The 20,595-nt window shown below is 38.0% G+C and overlaps 1 protein-coding gene across 2 annotated transcripts in view; it reads right to left on the bottom strand.

The window, feature by feature from the left end:
- Nucleotides 1-20,595, bottom strand: part of vwa8 (von Willebrand factor A domain containing 8) — a 129,199-nt gene that overhangs the window by 40,744 nt on the left and 67,860 nt on the right. The window contains exons 32-38 of one of the 2 annotated variants that reach the window (XM_051904792.1): nt 19,492-19,617; nt 19,226-19,335; nt 16,116-16,270; nt 15,354-15,546; nt 15,171-15,252; nt 13,181-13,385; nt 11,149-11,868 (exon numbers count right to left, since the gene is read on the bottom strand). In XM_051904792.1, coding sequence (XP_051760752.1) covers nt 11,812-11,868; nt 13,181-13,385; nt 15,171-15,252; nt 15,354-15,546; nt 16,116-16,270; nt 19,226-19,335; nt 19,492-19,617 — 928 coding nt within the window. In that variant the 3' untranslated portion in view covers nt 11,149-11,811. Of the gene's footprint in view, nt 1-11,148; nt 11,869-13,180; nt 13,386-15,170; nt 15,253-15,353; nt 15,547-16,115; nt 16,271-19,225; nt 19,336-19,491; nt 19,618-20,595 lie in introns of those variants that run through there. The other variant, XM_051904791.1, reaches the window with a different exon arrangement.

Here is a 20,595-nt window from a genome sequence, read left to right as displayed (position 1 = left end):
GATGACTGTCAATATACTAGAACAAGTGCTGGGCAAAATGACCAAAATCTGCACAGTACACTCTCAGAGAGTGAAAAAAGTGCATAAAATATTGTAATACTGTTTTAACAATGTTCAGATTAGATGAGACAAAATTAAAGCCACTTTAATTTAGTTGTTCAATTAATTGAAGTTGCAACATTGCTCTTCATTGATAAGATGTTTTTGAAAGAAGTCTCTTCTGCTCACCAATGATGCATTTATTTGATAAAAAATTGAGTAAAAACTTTGCTGTGATGGCAAAGCTGAATTACTTGAGTGTTCAATGCCACATGATCCTTCAGAAATCATTCTAATATGCTGATTTGCTGCTCAGGAAACATTTCTGATTATTATCAATGTTGAAAACATCTGTGCTGCTTAATATTTTTGTGGAAACTGTGATACCTTTTTTCAGGATTCTTTGATAAACGGTAAGTTCAAAAATAAGTATTTATTGGAAATAAATCTTTTGATAAATATATTTACTGTCACTTCTGGTCTTTGCTGAAAAATTACTTTCTTAAAAAAATTATACTGACCTCAAACTTTTGAACAGTAGTGTAACCACTAAACTTGGTTCCCATTCAGTTGGTCACGTTCGAAGTACGTCGGACAGACCGACGAATAGGAATCTCGCTAGAGAGGCCAATCTACTTCGAGTGTAAGTAAAACGAGCCAATGCACATTGGCATGCAATCATTTGCAGCAGCTGCTCTGCCCTGCTCTGCACGGGTATATTATGAGCAACAGGTGCATTGCATCTTTAGATTTTCGCTTCGGAGCTGAGCAGTTCGTTTTGTTCCTGTCTCTTATCTGCAAGCAGTGTTTCTAAAAAGAGCCAGTTCTTCAAGGAAGAAGCTTTCTCTTTATTGGTGTTTGCGTGACGGTGCTACGGCGGTGATCGAGTCCTCTCGTTTGTATGTGCATCTTCAGTGAGCGCTAAAAGGCTGTTCTTACAGCTGGTGAAGGTGCGCATTTTCAGAGAGCTAAACAGCTGTTATTACAGCTGGTAAGAGCTGCGCCTTCAATGAGAGTGAGTGCACACTACAAGCTGCACATTCATTGCACATGCAGTGTCACCACGATCTTTTCCCTGCTGCTCACCAAGAGAGAGCAAGTCTCCTAAAAGAGCTTACATGGGTGCGAGTTGCATCTTCCAAAGATAACATTCCACCCATGTGTTTCTGGATGCAGTCGTTTCCTGTCCTCACTGACGGCCACGATCACTGTTTCAGTGTCTGGGCATAACGTGCTGAAATGATGTTTGTGGGTGGTTCATGTTTTCGCACGAGAACATGACCACGTTGACACGCCGGTCGCGACTCTTCTTTCTCCGGGAAGCTTGAGTCCCCTCTGTTGTTGGCCAGCTGCCACTTGTGTGTAAAAGCACAGCCGCGGGTCTGCCCGACACTCTGGGAGACTGTGGAGATCAGCGAGAGCAGAACTCTCGCTCCTCTGCGTGTCGTGTGCCGTCAAGCTGTCGGGCTGCAGCGCGGGTTGTCACGGCAACCCAGGATCCAGTGCTCAGTCACTTCAGCCAGTTGGGCCTTCAGGTCAACTGGGAAAAGAGCAAACCTGTGCAGAGGATCTCTTTTCCCGGTATGGAGTTGGATTTGGTCGCCCAGTCAGCACGCCTCACAGAGGAATGTGCTCAGTCGGTGTTGAACTACCTGGATACGTTCAATGGCAGGACAGCGGTCCCACTGAAATTTTTTCAGAGGCTCCTGGGGCATATGGCAGCCACAGCGGCAGTAACCCTACTCGGTTTGCTTCATATGAGACCACTTCAGCACTTGCTGCACGGCCAAGTCCCAAGATGGGCATGGCATCGTGGCACATACCGAGTGGCAATCACTCCGGAATGCCGCCAAGCCTTCAGCTTGTGGTCGGACCCCTTGTTTCTTTGGGCAGGTGATCACAGATGCCTCTGCCACCGGCTGGGGTGCCATGTACAACGGGCATGCAGTGTCAGGGGTGTGGACGGGATTGGCACATCAATTGCATTGGCACATCAATTGCCTCGAGTTGCTAGCAGTACGTCTCGCTCTGAGCCGCCTAAGAAGGCAGTTACAGGGCAGACACATACTGGTCCGTACGGACAACATTGCGACCGTTGCGTACATCAACCATCAGGATGGTCTACGCTCCCGTCGCATGTCACAACTCGCCCGCCATCTCCTACTATGGAGTCAGAAGCATCTGAGGTTGCTTCGTGCCATTCATGTCCCCGGTGTGCTCAACTGTGTGGCCGACAAGCTTTCACAAGCTGCGCACCCGGCGAGCCTACTTGCAGAGACCCTGTGCAAGGTCAGGGAGGACGAGGAGCAGGTCTTGCAAGTTGCACCCTATTGGCCCAAACGGACCTGGATCACAGAACTTATGCTCCTCCTGATAGCCCCTTCCTGGCGCATTCCTCTGAGGAAGGACCTTCTTTCTCAGAGACGGGGTACTCTTTTGGCACCTGCGTCCAGACCTCTGGAAACTCCATGTCTGGTCCCTGGACTAGTGAAGGTTCTAGGTGACTTACCCCCTGAGGTACTTAACACCATCACTCCGGCTTGTGTACGGTCTACAAGACGTGCTTACGCCTTGAAGTGGAACCTGTTCGTCGAGTGGTGTTCTTCTCGACGAGAAGACTCCCGAAAATGTTCGATCGGAGTCGTGCTTTCCTTCTTGCAGTAAGGGTTGGAGAGCAGGCGGTCTCCCTCCACCCTCAAAGTTCATGCTGCAATCCTCATGCCGCAATACCCGGATACGACGACCACATAGATGGCAAGTCAGTTGGTAAGCACGACTGGGTCGTCAGGCTCCTTAGGGGGGCGAGACGGTTGAATCCTCCTCGACCTCCCTCCATACCCTCTTGGGCCCTTGCTCTGGTGCTTCGAGCATTCCAGAATGCTCCCGTTGAGCCCTTGCAGTCAGCAGACTTAAAGATTTTGTCTGAAGACTTTGCTGCTGATTGCATTGGCCTCTATCAAGAGAGGGACCTGCAGGCATTTTTGGTTGATGAATCGTGCCGGGTTCGGGCCGGGTGACGGCCACGTGGTACTGAGACCCCGGCCTGGCTATGCGCCCAAGGTTCCTACCACTCCCTTCAGGGACCAGGTAGTGAGCCTGCAAGCGCTGTCCCCAGAGGAGGCAGACCTAGCCCTGGCTTTACTCTGTCCAGGTAACCCTCAAAGGTAAAAAAGTTACAAAGGTAACCCTCGTTCCCTGAAGGAGGGAACGGAGACGTACATCCCGTCGCCACAGTCGCTGTACCCTGCTGCGCGGCCAGTTCACCTGCTCGGCTCCGAAGCGAAAAGCTAAAGATGCAATGCACCTGCTGCTCATTATAGACCCATGCACAGCAGGGCAGAGCAGCTGCTGCAAATGATTGCATGCCAATGTGCATTGGCTCGTTTTAGTTACACTCGAAGTAGATTGGCCTCTCTAGCGAGATTCCTATTCGTTTTACATTTCCCAAACACTCTGAAAACAAGATCTTTCTTGTCTTTGAATATTCAGGACACTCTGCATTTTCACAATTCCCTAATGCTTTTGTCATTCTCTCATATAAATAATGCAACACAATCCTAGTGTTGGGTTCGAGTCCACCTTAGTTGAGTCCGAGTCTTTAACCAATCGTGTCCGAGTCAAGTCCGAGTCGAGTCCCATCTTGCCATTTTGATTTCAAGTCATAATGAAACACTTTTTTGAATGTAAAAAGCAATAGTGTGGGACTTGACTTATCCACTAATATGAATTTATGAATTCAAGGCAGGGGGTGGTAATCAGGGTAGCTTGGTGAATGGGAACAGGGGAGGGGACAGACCTACAATCTTTACAATGGCATGCACTGTGCATAAAGATCCTACATATAAATTCCATAACTCAGGGCCAAATCAAAACTGTTTAATTTTTGAATGTATTTATGATTAACAAATTACATTATTGGAAGTTTATTGTATGGATCTATGTTTTCAAGTTGATGAATATTTTGGTAGTGCTTTGCCCTGCCTGCCTATAAACAAGCCACACCTGCAAATAATTACTGTATATTTCCATATTTACCATAGTAAACAGCTAGTAATAGGTTAATTAGTATATAAAACAATAGGGATGTTTTGTTATTGTTTACCGCTACAAACATGTTAGAAACATTAATTTCCTTTGAAACTAGAAGCTGCGATTACAGCAGAAAAAAACTAACACTAACCTAACTAATGTAAGTAAAAAGTTCAAGCAAAAATGACATTTATGTTAATAAATATGTTAATCAAAAATACATATTAAATCGTTTTTCATGTAGGTCTATAGTATACTAGTACAGGCTACTACAGAAATAGCCTACTACAGGCATTTAATAAAGTAAATGTTAAAAATAAAACCACATAATCTTCACTCTACGTATTAAATATAAATGATCATTATTAAAGTTCGTCAGTCAAGAGCAGTGAATCATTCTCTCTTTTTTGTTCTTGATTATCATTAAAGAAACAGACAGCAGCAGGTTTATTAGGCTGCTGTCACTTTAAGATCTAATGCACGGATCCAACATACTGATACACATCCGATTTTCTCCAAACTGCTTACGTTCACTTAAGACAACTGACTGTGTTTACGTGAATGCTCACTGAGACAGGCATTTTGACATAACTTTGTGTGTTTTTAAATGTGTACAACCATAATAAGATGCGAAAGAGAATTTAATTTGGTATTCGCTCTGATTGAGATAGGCGCTTTCTGTGAGCATGAGAGTGTACGGCTGTGCGCACAGAAAGAGTCCGTGACCAGTCTAAGTTCGTGAAAAGTTTAAGTACACCAACTCGGCTCAGTCCTAGAAACACAAATGTATACCACATCACACAGTATATACCAGGGGTGGCGAACTCCGGTCCTGGAGAGACACAGTCCTGCAGAGTTAAGCTCCAACCCTGATAAAAACTCACCTGCCTGTAGCTTTTAGTAACCCTTTAGAGCTTGATTAGCTTGTTCAGGTGTGTTTGATTAGGGTTGAAGCAAAACTCTGCAGGACTGTGGCTCTCCAGGACTGACGTTCGCCCCCCCCGGTATATGCCATGATATAGCAAAATCTCTGGACACATTTCTATTGTTGAACAGAATATATACCACCATACCACCCAGCCTGAATTCAAATTCAAAACAGGACTTTTAAGTTTAGAAGAGGAAGTGATGGTTCTTTAAATGTCAAAAGATAGATTAGATGTCAAAAAATGTCAACAGATAGATGTCAAAGCAGTAAAATCCTCTTGTAAATTCAAGCAGTAAATGTAAAGAAAGCTGTGCCATTTCTTTCTTCAGTTAATGAGCTGCTTAAATTCCTCAGACTACATAAAACACTGGTCAAATTCACCCTGGTCAGACTGAGGTGATGACACAGTCTATGTCTGTTACATAGATGACACAGAGGCACCAGTGTCAAGATGCGCTCTCGATCACATGACCAGCTCCAGGTCCATTATATGTCATACCTCATACAAACACATACATATCACACACTACTTACTTACATGGCGATCTACACTTCTAATCTTAACACTCTGCAGACACTCTAAACCTTTAACACTGAGTATTATTCTTCTGCAGTTAATTAAACCTTAATAACTTATTTTTATGCATTTTCATTTCAGCCTTAGGTGTGCAATTATTGTGCAATTTTATAAAACTTAAAAAACTTTAAATATATTAAATAGATTTTTGAAAGAAATTAATACTTCTATTCAGCAAGAATCAAAAATGACAGTAAAGACAATTATAAAGTTACAGAAGATTTCAATTTCAAATAAATGCTGTTCTTTTGAACTTTATATTAATCAAAGAGCCTAAAATGTATCACTGTTAATACAAAAAAATATCAAAATCCCTTTAAGACAAGTAATTTCACTCGGCGGCCATCTTTGAAATGCCTCCTGGGCATGCAAGTGCAGCTCCTATCTCTTTGAATGGGGAAACATCAAATTCTCCAAAGCTGTTTGCCAAGCTTTCGATTAAATTTCATATTTGAAATCACCAATGAAATCTGACAACAACTGTCTCATAAATTTTGTTTCTAAATGCTCGAATCATGACAAAAAAACGGTAATTTTATGCGCAGTCCTAAGTGTGTGTCTCTATAGGAAGCACGCGTCTGACTGTTTCTATAGGAACCGGAGCTTCTAATGGCCACTGCAGTGATGCGATGACTTTACCAATCGGCGACTGGCTCTTATTTAGAAGGCTCTTATTCCGCCATATTGTGCTTTGAACTTTCTTCCATTCAAAACAATAGGAGTGTCGCGTCTTGTGTTATTCTATAGACTTTGAAAATATTAAGCAGCACAACTGTTTTAAACATCGATAATAATAACAAATGTTTCTTGAGCATCAAATCAGCATATTTGAATGATTTCTAAAGGATCATGTGACACTGAAGACTGGAGTAATGATGCTGAATTAATGACATTTTAAAATATATTTAAAAAAAGAAAGAAAAGAAAGATATTTTAAAAAGTAATAATATTTCACAATTTGAATGTTTTTACAGTATGTATACATACACACACACACACACACACACACACACACACACATTAGATTAATTATTTGGCACATCATGCAGTAAATTAGATTAAAAAATTTGAATCGCTATATATATATAGTGATTCAAATTTTTAATTGAATTTACTGCATGATGTGCCAAATAATTAATCTAATTAATCACACATCAATTTTAGCTGAGAAATTATCCCCCACAAGACCATTTAAAGTCATTATTGTGTTAGATGAGAAAAAAAAAAAAAAAAAAAAAAAACTCAATAGAAATTAAAAAGTTAGCTTTAGAAAAAATATTTTGATTCAACATAGAATTTATTACACAAACTTTTAAGGCTGCAAAGTGGCCATTTCTGGCTTTATATATATTTACACAGACCGTTTAATGCATCTCATGAAAGCATTTACACTGCAATTAGAATTGCATAAATAATGCTATGGGTTTTAAATGTTTTTTAAATAATTTTTTATTTATTTTTTATTATTTTATGTTTTTTATATATACTTGCTTACTGACATATATTTAAACATTAAAAGCATGCTTTTGCGCTGCTAATGATTATTAATACTATCTACTTACTATCAATGCTACCTAATTATTATGTTAATTTTACTAATAACTTATTAGGTTAATCTTTAATAGTATCCACCACTGTAGCAGGTTTGAGACAGTATTAGATGAAGGATGTTTTCAGCTGCACTGTCTCTCTCATGAGTGTATGGTTTGTAATTTGTGTGTAAGGGGTGAGTCAAAGCCTCCACTCATTTCTTGTCTGACACACATCATATCTATATTCTGCATCACTGATGCTGCACACATCTGCTGCACTGATCACTTTATAAATACATTCATACATGCAGACAGACGGACATGTATGGAGCAGGATCAGTGAGCAGTTGACGTCAGGCCCAGACATTCCTCGCATGACTGTGCCCTGGTGCACATCATGTCACGACTGTCATGTGTGGTCAGAATGATGTACATCTAATTTAGTGGACAGGACCTCATTGCCTAGACATATATATGGTATATACATACACATCATACAGGTATAAAAACAAAATTCCAAATCTCTGACATAAGAGTGGAAAAAACAGACATTCACACTAATCCAGGTCATTTAATTATGGAAAGTTGTGATGTGCTGTTCTCAGATCTCAGGGCAAGATGATTGACAGCTTAGTATGAAGTCATAATAGACTCTTTCAGAAGATTAAAGAGTTGTTTCCCATTACACTGTCTACACTGAGCATCCGAGGTTCATCTGTAGCAACATGATTTTATAGACCAGGTGTGAACAGATGGTCACAGATCACCTTCATATAGCCACAGCAAACTAACATCCATCGGAAAGACCTGCTGGGGAAAACAGTTACTTTGCTGCTTTTCTAATTTTCTTGGGTTATTTATATTGATGCCCTAAAAACTGAGTACAACAGCTGGTTTCTGGAAGCAAAAGTCCCATTCATTTTCTCCATAGAGAAATCGATTTTCAGCGGTAATACATACAACTTTTAAATATATCTAACCTGAGCCCAGAGATTGTTCAGCAATGTGTTTCTGTAGAAGTCATGTCAGTTTAATTAAATTGTATTTAAAAAAAAAGTTATATAATGTATATATGTCTGAATATAAACTAAACTTATATAGTCTAGTCTGCAATAAACTAAATGTATTAATTTTACACTAAATATATGCATTTTACAAATGTTTGAATTGTACGCTTCCACGAAATATATGCATTTTATACTATAAATATATGAATTTTACACTTTCACACTAAATATATGCATTTTTAGTAAATATAAGTATTTTACACTAAATATATGAATTTTAAACTTTCACACTAAATATATGCATTTTTAGTAAATATATGTATTTTACACTAAATATATGAATTTTACACTTTTACACTAAATATATGCATTTTACACTAAATGTATGCATTTTATACTAAATATACAAATTTTACACTTTCACACTAAATATGCCTTTTTAGTAAATATATGAATTTTACACTTTTACACTAAATATATGCATTTTACAAATATATGAATTGTATGCTTCCACTAAATAAATGAATTTTACAATATAAATATATGAATTTTACACTTTCACACTAAAATATGCATTTTTAGTAAATATATGTATTTTACACTAAATATATGAATTTTACACTTTTACACTAAATATATGCATTTTTCATTAAATATATGCATTTTATAATTTTACACTAAATATATGCATTTTACAAATATATGAATTGTACTCTTCCACTAAATATATACATTTTATACTATAAATATATGAATTTTACACTTTCAAACTAAATATATGCATTTTACATGAAATGTATGCATTTTATACTAAATATACAAATTTTACACTTTCACACTAAATATATGCATTTTCATTAAATATATGCATTTTATACTAATATGAATTTTACACTAACACTAAAATATGCATTTTTATTAAATATATGTATTTTACACTAAATATATGCATTTTACACTTTACCATTAAATATATGAATTTTACACTTTCACACTAAATATATGCATTTTTCACTAAATATATGCATTTTACACTTTTACATTAAATATATGCATTTTACAAATATATGAATTGTACGCTTCCACTAAATATATGAATTTTACACTATAAATATATGAATTTTACACTTTCACACTAAACATGGATTTTACATTAAATATACACACTTTACACTTTCATAAATATATGCATTTTACAATTTTACATTGAATTATTCATTTTACACTTAATTTTGCACTTTACAAATATATGAATTGTACACTTTCACACTAAATATATGCATATTGTTTTTAGAGGCCTATAAAGAAAATGATGGGAAAAATGCTTTTGTAATAGAATCAAGGCTGCTGAAAAAGTGGGCTGTCACTTCTGTACTCTATAGACAATGAGTACTGGATGAGGTCAAATTCACGTAATGAGCATGCATGATGTTTACAATGTGCTTTCAATTAACAAGCTCAGGAATGTGATGTTTCACAGGAAGTAGTAATGTAATGTAACCGAAAGCCATGATGTCAGCATCAGCCCTTTGATTATGTTTGGACGTGTGACGGCCGCCACATCAGCAGGAGAAACCCAATCACTGGGCTTCTCGTAACTCGTATTAAGAGAATTGGGGGATTGCGGGTAATACATGAGCTGATTAATGCACAGAGGGAGGGGGGGAAAGACAACACTAGCTAACTCACTGATTGCTCACCCCCTCTGGGAACAGGAATGCTGCACAATAGCCCTCCGACTGAGGCTGTGACACACAGACGAATGAAACAGTGTGAGAGAGTAGAAAATATGAGCGCTATGATGGAGGGAGAGATAAAGGACCAAAGGGAGAGCAACAAAATGAAGCAGGGGAATGAGACGGTCGACAGACTGAGAGAATGAGGAGATGGCACAGATCCTAGAAGAGTAGACTCTCTGCCAGCTGGAGTCTGGGAATGTTTCCATCACTCTCTACAGTAACAGTTTTAACAGAGAAGATCTCATATTTGAAGACCAGGCCAAATACATGAAAGAACAACTTTAGCACAGAGAATCTTCTAGACCTGAACCAAAATAAAAATCCCTATAAACACAGTAACAATATCATATAACACTGGTTTGATGAAAATGTTGAGACTAAGAAACATTACTGCAAGAAAATTGCAGGCCAGACTTGAACCAGTGTCATCTGAATAAACACTCATTAATACTCATTCATTGCACTGTCTGGTCTCGTTTATCTGGAGGTTTGACCCTCAAACTGGGGGTTTGATCAACATTTGCTTGACAGCATCAGTTCAGACAGCAGAACGAGCCCAACAGCAAACAGCATCAGGTCAGCGTGAGAGTGTCACTGCTGCTCCTCTAATCCAGGATGTCCTGCTTGCCTAATTCACCCAGCTGCTACAAGAAGTGCCCTCAATATATCATATATATTTGTGTGGTTGCTGAGATGAAGTCAGCAACAGTGAATTAGAGTGAGGAGAAGCAAATCCTGGTTACAGTAGTTACACATTCTTTTCTATGGGGAAAATGAAGAGACATTTCTAACAGGTTTAATCAATCTTTCATGTCTAAAAGCAAATAAAAGCAATTAAAAAACAATTAAATTAAATTATTATTAAATCCTGAGTTGCATTTTTTTTTTTTTTCACAGTCGATTTAATAAAAGTTAAATTATGACTTGATTTAGAACTGAAGGCTGATTGTGTTAAATAATAAAATAATGTATGGGTAATGGTATAATATATTAATATTTCAACTGTTTAAATATATAAAAATATATGTAATAAATTGTTAAAAAACCCCTGTGGTGAAAATCAAGTTTTTAATGTTGTTTATATGTCTATGTGGTGTTTTTAATATGCTTTAAGACAAACCATGGGCAAATTCATATGTCAACACCATTGCTGAGTCTCAAAAACATCAAAGGCTAATCATGCCAGTTATGTATCTTCTGACTTTGTTAATATTTTTTCTGTAGAAAGACATACATAAATAGTGATGAAGGCCAAAATATTAACTGTCACAGATGTATATTTACTGAGTAATCCACTATTTTGTAGAGGGGGGTCAAAATGACCATTTTCACCCCTCTAATTTGGCTCCAAATCTCAGGTGAAAATGGTCAAAATAATAATAATAATAATTTTGTGTTGTTTTTTTCTTTTTTCTTTTTTTGCTTCATTTGAAGTACACAATAACTTAAAGTCTGTTCAGTCTGTTCATAATAAATTAAAGTAGCCAAATCTATCAGAAATGTCACCTAATTTTCCCCACAGAAATGAACGGGTAACGATGGTAAACAGAATTTGTTTTCCCCTACAGGTGGGCGGGACCTGCTCTGTCGACTGTATGTATGGGGCAAGAAGTAGTGTGATGGAGAGAATGTGTTTGTTTGTTTGTGATGATGTGGAGACTGAGGTGGGGTGAAGGGTGGATACAAGACACTGCTCTGTGGCCGTTAAGGAAAACCCCAGACCAACAGCATGATAACACCGTCTTGAGCTTCATGATAAAACTTTATGAAAAACCATGCTTTTCTTTCCTTTTTGTTTGTAAACTATATCTCTCCCTCCTTCAGTGGGGCAACTAAGGGCAAACCAGTGAAGACTCTCACATGAGTGATATTTAACTGAACAAACTCACTCAAAGAGCTGCAAAGAAAGGTCAAAGAACATGACCATTTGGGCAAATATTTGATGTAAAAATAAGGAGGCTCAAAGAGAGCCAGTGTGGTGCTGAATGACCTGACGGTTAAGAGGCTCCTTGTGTACCTGTATGGAAGAACAGGAAGCGTGTGAACTCACAGACAAACACACCACACAGACACTTCAAACACATACCAAATTAGTCAATATTATGATTTAAATATATAGGCCACATACAGTCAGACAGTGTTGGGGAAAGCTACTTTTAAAAGTAATGTATTACAATATTGCGTAAAAGTAAATGGGAAAACAAAGTAACTTGGGTTACTTATTTAAAAAAAGTAATGCATTACTTAACTATTTACTTGAAAAAAGTAATCTAATTAACTCACGTTACTTGTAATGCGTTACCCCCAACACTGCAGCCCGTAAAGTTTTGAGAGTAACACAACCGAATTTAAATGGTAGAGTGAATCTGCTAAATAGCTTTTCTTTGTACAGTATATTGAATCCAGCAGTTATTTAAGAAACACTTTCGAACCAACGTTTGAGTCTCATGACTGTAAACAGTATGCAATAAACAAACAGTCCCTACCAAACCAATGTTTTCATATATATTTTGCCTCTTATTTATGATCTGCCTGCCTCTGAACGATTGAAATCCACTATACAGTTATATCAGTTTTCTCCATAGTGTGTCCTTATATCTTCTGACTAGATGTATTTACTCCACTGTCTATAAAGATTATCTGCGTGTCACACAACAGAGCATTGGAGCGCTGCCATGAAGGAGCCTCCCACTGAAAATACTCAGGTTTAGCAGCTTGTATCTCCAAACAAGCTTCTGAATAGCAAAATAACCTAACAGCTAATGTAGAGAGAACAGACTGCAATATAAAACAAACAAAAATATCAATTTTTACATGCATTTTATCTCAAGTGTGTGCATGATCATTGTCAGTAAGACTGCAGACAACTGATCCTGAAGTCAAGCAATACTCAATACAGTAGCAGAACTTGATAAGAAATATCTCATCAAGCAAAAACATTGAGTTACGTGCATAAAGATGTAGTCACATGAAAAACAAAAGATACAATGGATAATTTTGGATATAAAATGAATATCTTCTTAATATCTTGTTTCACAATGCTAAAAAACTTTTTTTATGTAGAAATTTTCCAACCTTTTCAAAAGAAAGAAATAAAATACATTGCTTATCTAAGTCCGCCACCATGTGGTAAGAGATGGAACTGCCAAAGCCCAACATGTTTGGGACTAATAAGAGAGTTCAGAAATGAAACGTGTAATTCCTGCAGCAAATGAGGCATCAAAAAGAATTGGTATATTGCGTATATAAACTACCTTTGATTTTGGGGTGAAATATGACCCAGACATGCTCTTTCTAAGGTTTCATGAGATTTTCCCTAAAGGTCCTACCTGGATTGGCCTGCCATCATCTGATCCGATCATGTTCCTCCAATCCAGCAGAGAGCGCTGCAGGTTGTCAATGCCTGTTTCCCATACTCTAACGTAGCCTCCCATGTCGACAGTCACCACCCCACCAGAGCCCAGAGGAGCCATCACTACATCTGTGTCTGAGACCTTTGAGATCCACACGGTGTAGGGAGACATTGAGCTGCTCCTGAACACATCAGCATGATAGACACTGATCAGAACCACTGGAAGACTCTTGATTCCCTTACACAGGCTTTCAAGAAGCTAAATGTAAGCTTTTTAAAGAAATTTTAAGACAACAAAAATAAAATTAAACACGAAATCATCAGTGTCAGGATTAACATATTAACAAGCTCAACTGCCTGTAACTTTCTATTAATCGTGAAGACTAGGGCTGCACGATATTGGAAAAAACTGACATCGCGATATTTTGTTTCTCTGCTAAATATATTGCGATATGAAAACAATTTCACCTAATGACTTGAATAGCTCTATTTGGAAATAATTAATCATTCGGGAATGATTGGTGTGATTTGGTAGGGGAATGAATCTGCATAGAAATTATAAGCATAGATAAATACAATACAACAAAGATGTGCTTTATGTTTTTCAGGTAAGTCTAAAAGTATTCAGGTACAGAAATTGAATAATCAAATGTAATTAACACCACATAGTCTTCACTTTATAAATTAAATATATTTTCTCTGTATTTTGTTGTCTGATTAACAATGACACAGACAGCACTAGGTTTGTTAGGCTGCTGTCACTTTAAGACCTAATGCACCAATCCAATATAATGATACGCAACCTTTTTCTTTCTCGATTGTTTTACATTTATGTTAGACCATAAGTGACTGTGTTTATGAGGATGTTCACTGAGATTTTGCATAAGGGATGCTCACCGGGCATTTTGACATAATTTTGCGTGAATGTATCCATTCAAGCAAAAACAGATGCGAAAGAGACTGGAATTTGGTGTTCGTGTGCTGTCTGCATGGCTCTGTGTGCGGGCACAGAAAACAGCGTGTGAGGTCTGAATTGAGTTGTCTTTTACGTCTTTTTGTGCTTGAATGGTGTAAAACAGACCTAAAACACGTGCAAATGATGAACTTTCGCTCCATGATAGATACATTTTGCAATTGATCCGAGAATCACATGCATTTTGAACCGTGTGGCCTACAACTACAATCCCTATACTTGACATCGCACATCCTACGAAGTGACTATCGCGGATGCACACATCGCGATATCTATGCTAAAACGATAAATCACGCAGCCTTACTGAAGACCTTGATTAGATTGTTCAGGTCTGTTTGATAAGCGTTGGAGCAAAACTCTGCAGGGAAGTGGACCTCGAGGGCCAGAGAACCCCAAAGGCTACAAAGGGTTCAGATCCATCCCTGATCCAACACACCTGTCTGTAATTATCAAGTGCTCCTGAAGATCTTAATTAGCTGGTTTAGTTATGTTTGGAGCTGAACTTTGCAGGAAGTTAGATAACCAGGAACAGGATTGGGCACCCCTGGGTTAAAGTATCAGGGGCCAATGATCTGCTGCAGAGGGCAAAGTCAGGTAAGCAGGTAAAAATTTACGCAGAATGCAATTTGCATGACACAATTCCCTATCTTGCAGACCAATTCTGGTTAATTTTTAATTATTAACTGGTAAAAGAACATATTCTATTATATGAAAAGAATATTCATGAATATTCTATGAACATCACCCTGTGAGGAAAAAAATGTATACAAAAATATTCTTAAAACATAATAATATAATAATGTAAATGGGGTTAATACTATTACATCATTTAACATTTACATTTGGCAAAGGTTTTGATTTAAAGTTCAAAATTCATAATTAATAATATGCATTGCAAATGCTAAAAATGTGCAAAATAATTTGAGGTGAAGCAAAATGCCCAGCTGAACAGAAGAGGGAGCTACAGTTTAATGAAAGGAGTCTTACTCAGTACCTGGGGACTGGAATGTATTTGAGCTTCTTAGAGTTCAGGTCTGTCACTTCCAGGTAAGCAGCTGTCATGGGTGGTGTGACATCTGTTGGTGAATCCATACTATCAGTATCATGAGTAAAAAGCCAATATACTTACATAAATATTTTTATATGATATGTGTATATGAAGGTGTCAATGGTTTACCTTTAGGGTAGATCTCAGTCAGTGGGACTTGTGTAGGGGGCAGTGCTCGTACCACTTGATTGGCGCCTAACAAACAGACACAGTTAATCCTCTTTGGGGGCCCTGTTCGCTTACTTGACCCAAAAAACATATCAGGCCCCCGACCCTCTGTTATGGGCGAAGATCTCTTAAAGCTGTACACCTCATTTGGGGACTGTGGAAACACAATACAAAACAGGTTATAGGGGTCAATGCCGTATGAGAGTATCCAGGATAATGAAAAGTAAAAATCATAAGTGGCCAAAAATGATGTCCGGAGGGGATATTTGTTTTATATGACCCTATATGATCGTTACATTTTGATTTAACAATCAAAATATGAGGAAAATATTTCATAATTTTTAAATATGAAAGGAAAAGCAAAACCCAAAACTTCGTTAAGGTATTTATCTGACAAAATCATTTGGCAAAAAAAGACACAGCTACAGGTTTTATTTAAACAACAACAACAAAAAAAACACCTAATATAACAATCAGTTATTAATATTTTGTTTGTTCAAATTTTTTATACTATTTAAATAAAGGGCGAAGACGTCGATTTTCCTAGGTTGGACATCACTTTTGCCCACTATATAAACTACCATACCATTATAAAAGAAGATATTCATGTTGTTATATGTAACTAATTTTGAATAAATAAAAAAATGTGTATCACGTCATTGATCTATACAATTGATCTATAAACTGTATTTTACTAGAGAGTATGTCATAATTGTCACCCACCATGAGATCTGGGAAGCCCACAATAACATTAGCATAGGTGTTTGTGTCACAGAGGATGCGGTTGGGAGACACGATCTTCTGCCCCAGGGCAGTGCTGAGGTTCTCATTGGGCAGCTGCTCATTCGATACCTCCTGAGGAGCTGTGGTTTCCATCCCTGAAGCACAAAGAGTCACATCATCACTCTAAAATGACCTCCCGTAGAGATGATAATGTGTCCTCACTACTAAACCCATAAAAGGGTTCAGAGCATTTCTACCACGACTCTACATTTGTCACATCTTTATACCCTAGTTTAATTGGTCATTATTCAGACCTTCTAGAGACATTCTGTCACACTCGATTTGATTAAGACCCCAATTCTGCTGATGGGAACTTTTGATGTCATTAAAAACATGCTCATTTTTCACAGTAAACGCTGAAGCGTGTCTGATACTTTAGATGTACGATGCCGACTAAGTACAGGCATTACTCTATCTTTATGACAGGGACATTCATCTCAATAACTCATACTATGAGTTATTAAGCGTCTTTCTGCTCTTCACGCTACAGAAACTGATACGTGCTGAAGGAGGAATGACCAGGGGCAGTTCATCAGAAGATAAAGCTGTTTATAAAGCCCATTTCATGGGCCTTATAAACAAAGGGGCAACGATTAATTTCACCAGCTATTTTAGGCCTTCAAAAACAAACTGGCATTACTTTCTATCAAATGAGGCGTGCAGGACTCACTGGCATCATCCATCAGGCCCTGAGAGCTCCAGCTCTCCTCTAAATGCAGTAGGATATGTTAATGCAGTGGCATACATAACTCTGCTTTCAAATGAGCTAAGGCAGGAATATTTAATAATCCTTTATTTCTTTTTTAAAAAACAAACAAACAAACATATTAACCCCAAACTTTTGAATGGTAATGTATGTACAAATGAATCACCTTTGCTTTTCTTTGTGGCCTGAAGAGAAGGCAGCACCAAAGCAGCCCTGCAGTTGTGCTAACATAATGGAGACTGTCAACGCAGCTTCCACCTATCCCAGCAGTCCCTGTCTTTATTAGGGACTGTCAGCCTGCACACCTCCAGGGGGGCTGCACTGAGCTATGGCCTCAGCCTTAGAGTAGTAGTAGGATAAAGTAGGCTGTAGTTATGTAACACCGATTCTGATACCAGGGTGATGTATCTCACCACACTTTCCTCCTCGCAGACAGCAGGGAGAAGAGACATGCTGAGAATGACACAACGACAGGTGGCAGCGGCTTATAGCCGTGATCTGTCTGTCAGCCAACAGACACGGTGTAATTGGTACTTCACTGAACAGGCACACTCTGAGGTACTTCATTCTGATGTATCTGAACGTTTTTAGAAAACTCTCAGCCTAACTCTGAGCAGTAAATGCGCAGAACCTGATTTCACCAAGTACAACATGATCCTGGATCAACATCTTTGTTGATCCTGGAACAACAAACCAATTAATCAATCAGATTTGAGGAACAAGTTTACAGTTTATGTAAAGTTTAGGCTTACAACCAGGGTTAGGTGCTTCTACATCAGTATTATTCACCATTTCCCTCTGATTTTTGGGATAACTTATGGGTAGGGTTAGATTTAGTGGTAGGGATATGGTTAGGATTACATTTTTGGACAGGAATGTTGTTCCAGTATCAACAAAATATGTTGACCCAGGAACGTGTATAAATCAGCAAAATCAGGATGTGCAATATATGCCCCAATATACTTACAGTGCAGTTCTTTTTCGTTCTTCGTTTAGGGGTAAAAAAAAGTTTGAAATACCTTTTCATTGGTATACTGTAAGCAAAAAATCTGACGACATCCACACTGCTGAGAGCATAATTTAAATTAATACTGTATGTAAATATGTGCTGCAAGCTTTCTTCTCAATAACAAAATAAATACACAACAAAAATGACAGCGGTGAGAAAACAGCAGAGAAAAAAAGGCTCTGATCATAGTGATGTGGGTATGTTTGCACAAGCTCTGAAATTCGGCACTCTAGTTAGTCCAGTGTCACGTCACATTTATTTATATAGCACTTTATACAATATATTGCTTTAAAGCAAGCAGCTTTACAGCTCTACTATAAAGAAGCTTTTCATGTTTTTACTTGTGTCTGACCTCGACGGACTGAACAGAAGAACATATCCAGAGAAGAAATCCACATCAAAGAAGGTGAAGCCCCAGAGCCACACCCACCTATTGCATAATCGGACCAATAGTGCTGCAGGGATGATGTCAAAACCTGGAAGAATAATTCACCACTGGGTCCCTCGAAATTTTCATATGGGTTTTTATAATGGGTTTATTTCAATTTATGAGTGAAATAAGGTCTGTTGTAAACGTAACTTGGCAAAACTTTTGCTGTACAACGTAAATTGTACACACCCATATCAAAAATGCTTTTCTAATAAGTAACTAGATAAGAATGTTTGGGGTGTGAGTGTGTGCAGTTTACATTGTAGAACAAAACATCTAAGTATCGTCAAGTTATGTTTACGTTATGCAGACCTTATTTTACTCATAAATTGAAAAAAAAAAAAAAAAAAAAAACATTATACAAACTCCATAGGAAAATCTTAGATATTAGTCTTTAGAAATAGAATTAGTCTTTTGGGTTTTGACGTCATCCCTGCAGCACTCTGTTCGAAACTTTTCCAAAAAGTCCTAAAACAAACTTTTATTTTGGTCTGATTTTGCTTGAAATGACGGCACAACAGTTCTTTAATTTTGCTTAAAGAACATCGGGCCAGAACAAGTAGCACTAAGTAATAAAACTAAGTAAAAACGTACCCACTAGGAGTAAGAATGTAGAGTGAAATGAGCATAAATGAGTAAACAGATTCTCTGTGTGAGAACGTATTTACTGTGCAAGCCATCAAAGATGTCACCAGGTTTATTCACGTGCAGAATCTGACAAGTCAGATTCAAAATTCCCCAGGCTTCATGTCAGTCAAAGCAGATGCAGAACAGATGCATTTGCCAAAGAAAGACAGATGGTGACTGGCAAGTGTGAAGGGCTCTCAGTGGCCCTGATTGGATGCAACATCGCATAGTCACTTCTGATTGGTTGTTCTGGCTAATAAGCAATCAGAGTTATTCACCTGAGCTGGTGCCAAAGCCGGTGTTAACAGCGTCTTCACTGATGGCATGCAGCTGGCACACTCCCGTGTCCTCTGCACCCATGTGCATGGGTTTTGTCAACAGGAACTTCCTGCACATGATTGAAACACATTTAGTTGAAGATGTACCATTGGTTATAGCAAATGCTCTTAAATAACCTCTAAAACCTCAATGTGGGCAAACAACTAAAATATAAAGGAATCTTTGTGAAGATTTCATTGAAGTGCACAATGAATTCCATTGCCACCTGTCAGTCTTGCTCTCAACAAGAAGCCAGCGGTCTTCAGCCACCAGGAACACAGCCTTGAGATTGATGGGGAGGGAGATGGTGTGAACTTGACCTTCTAGCACATCAACAACATCCAGCTGATTCCTGTCCAAGTAGAGCACAGTGTAAATCAGTAGGCCATGACTGAACAGGACACCAGAGCTCTGTCACAAAACCTAGTGAGCTGCTAGCAGTCTACAGCCTACACTGTAAAAATTATTGGAATTTTTAATGGTAAAAGACTGTAATAATACTATGGTAAAAACCTTTTTATTGGTTAACAGTAAGTTTGCTTACTATATACAGTGCACAGCATAAATGAGTACACCTCCTCTGAAACTTCTGAAAGTCAGCAATTACTCAATTACTTAGAAGACATGTTAGGGTTCTTTAGAAATATAATGTTCCAGCAAGTCTGCTTAATCAGTTACCAAAGAAGCATGTCAAAATTATTCAGGAAAATAAGATTTTCTTATCAAGGTAATAAAATGTTGTGTAGCAAAAATGAGTACACCCTCCTAAAAGTTACTAAATAAAATTTTCTGGTGTAAGTTTAAGACAATGTTTGATCAACAGGTATGTATGATGAACCAAAACATTTAAAGAGAAGTAATTTCTTGACAATTAAAAGTGTTATATAGCCCACTGAATCATTCTCAGACTTATTGCTGACAACAATGGAACCACTTGGGAGAGAACTGTCAGGAGACCTATTTCTTAGCACAGAAGAGGTCATTGGTACAAGAGGATTACCAAATCATTGTTTTAAGTGTGAAAATATAACAAAAGTAACACAGAAATTCAAAAACAATGGACTTGTGACAAGGCCCCTGAAATAATCAGGCCTTCATTTTTATGCTTTCATTTAGTGATGAGGGATTTTTTGCTAGACAAAGAGCAGGAAAAATATCAAGTGAGTGTCTCAGAGCCAGCAAAATCTATGAAAAGAGTGACTGTTTATATCACAGAGTAAGATGTAGCCTGCAGAAATGACATGCATGGTTGTTGTTCTCACTGGAACTACCTACTGTAGCCAAAGCACAATAAAGTCAGTTAGCCATTTCCAAAGCCCATATTTACAAA

The sequence above is a fragment of the Ctenopharyngodon idella genome, chromosome 9, assembly GCF_019924925.1.
Source record: "Ctenopharyngodon idella isolate HZGC_01 chromosome 9, HZGC01, whole genome shotgun sequence".
NCBI classification, from domain to species: domain Eukaryota; kingdom Metazoa; phylum Chordata; class Actinopteri; order Cypriniformes; family Xenocyprididae; genus Ctenopharyngodon; species Ctenopharyngodon idella.
Note: the sequence above shows the minus strand (reverse complement) of the source record. Positions and strands in the feature narration are given on the sequence as shown.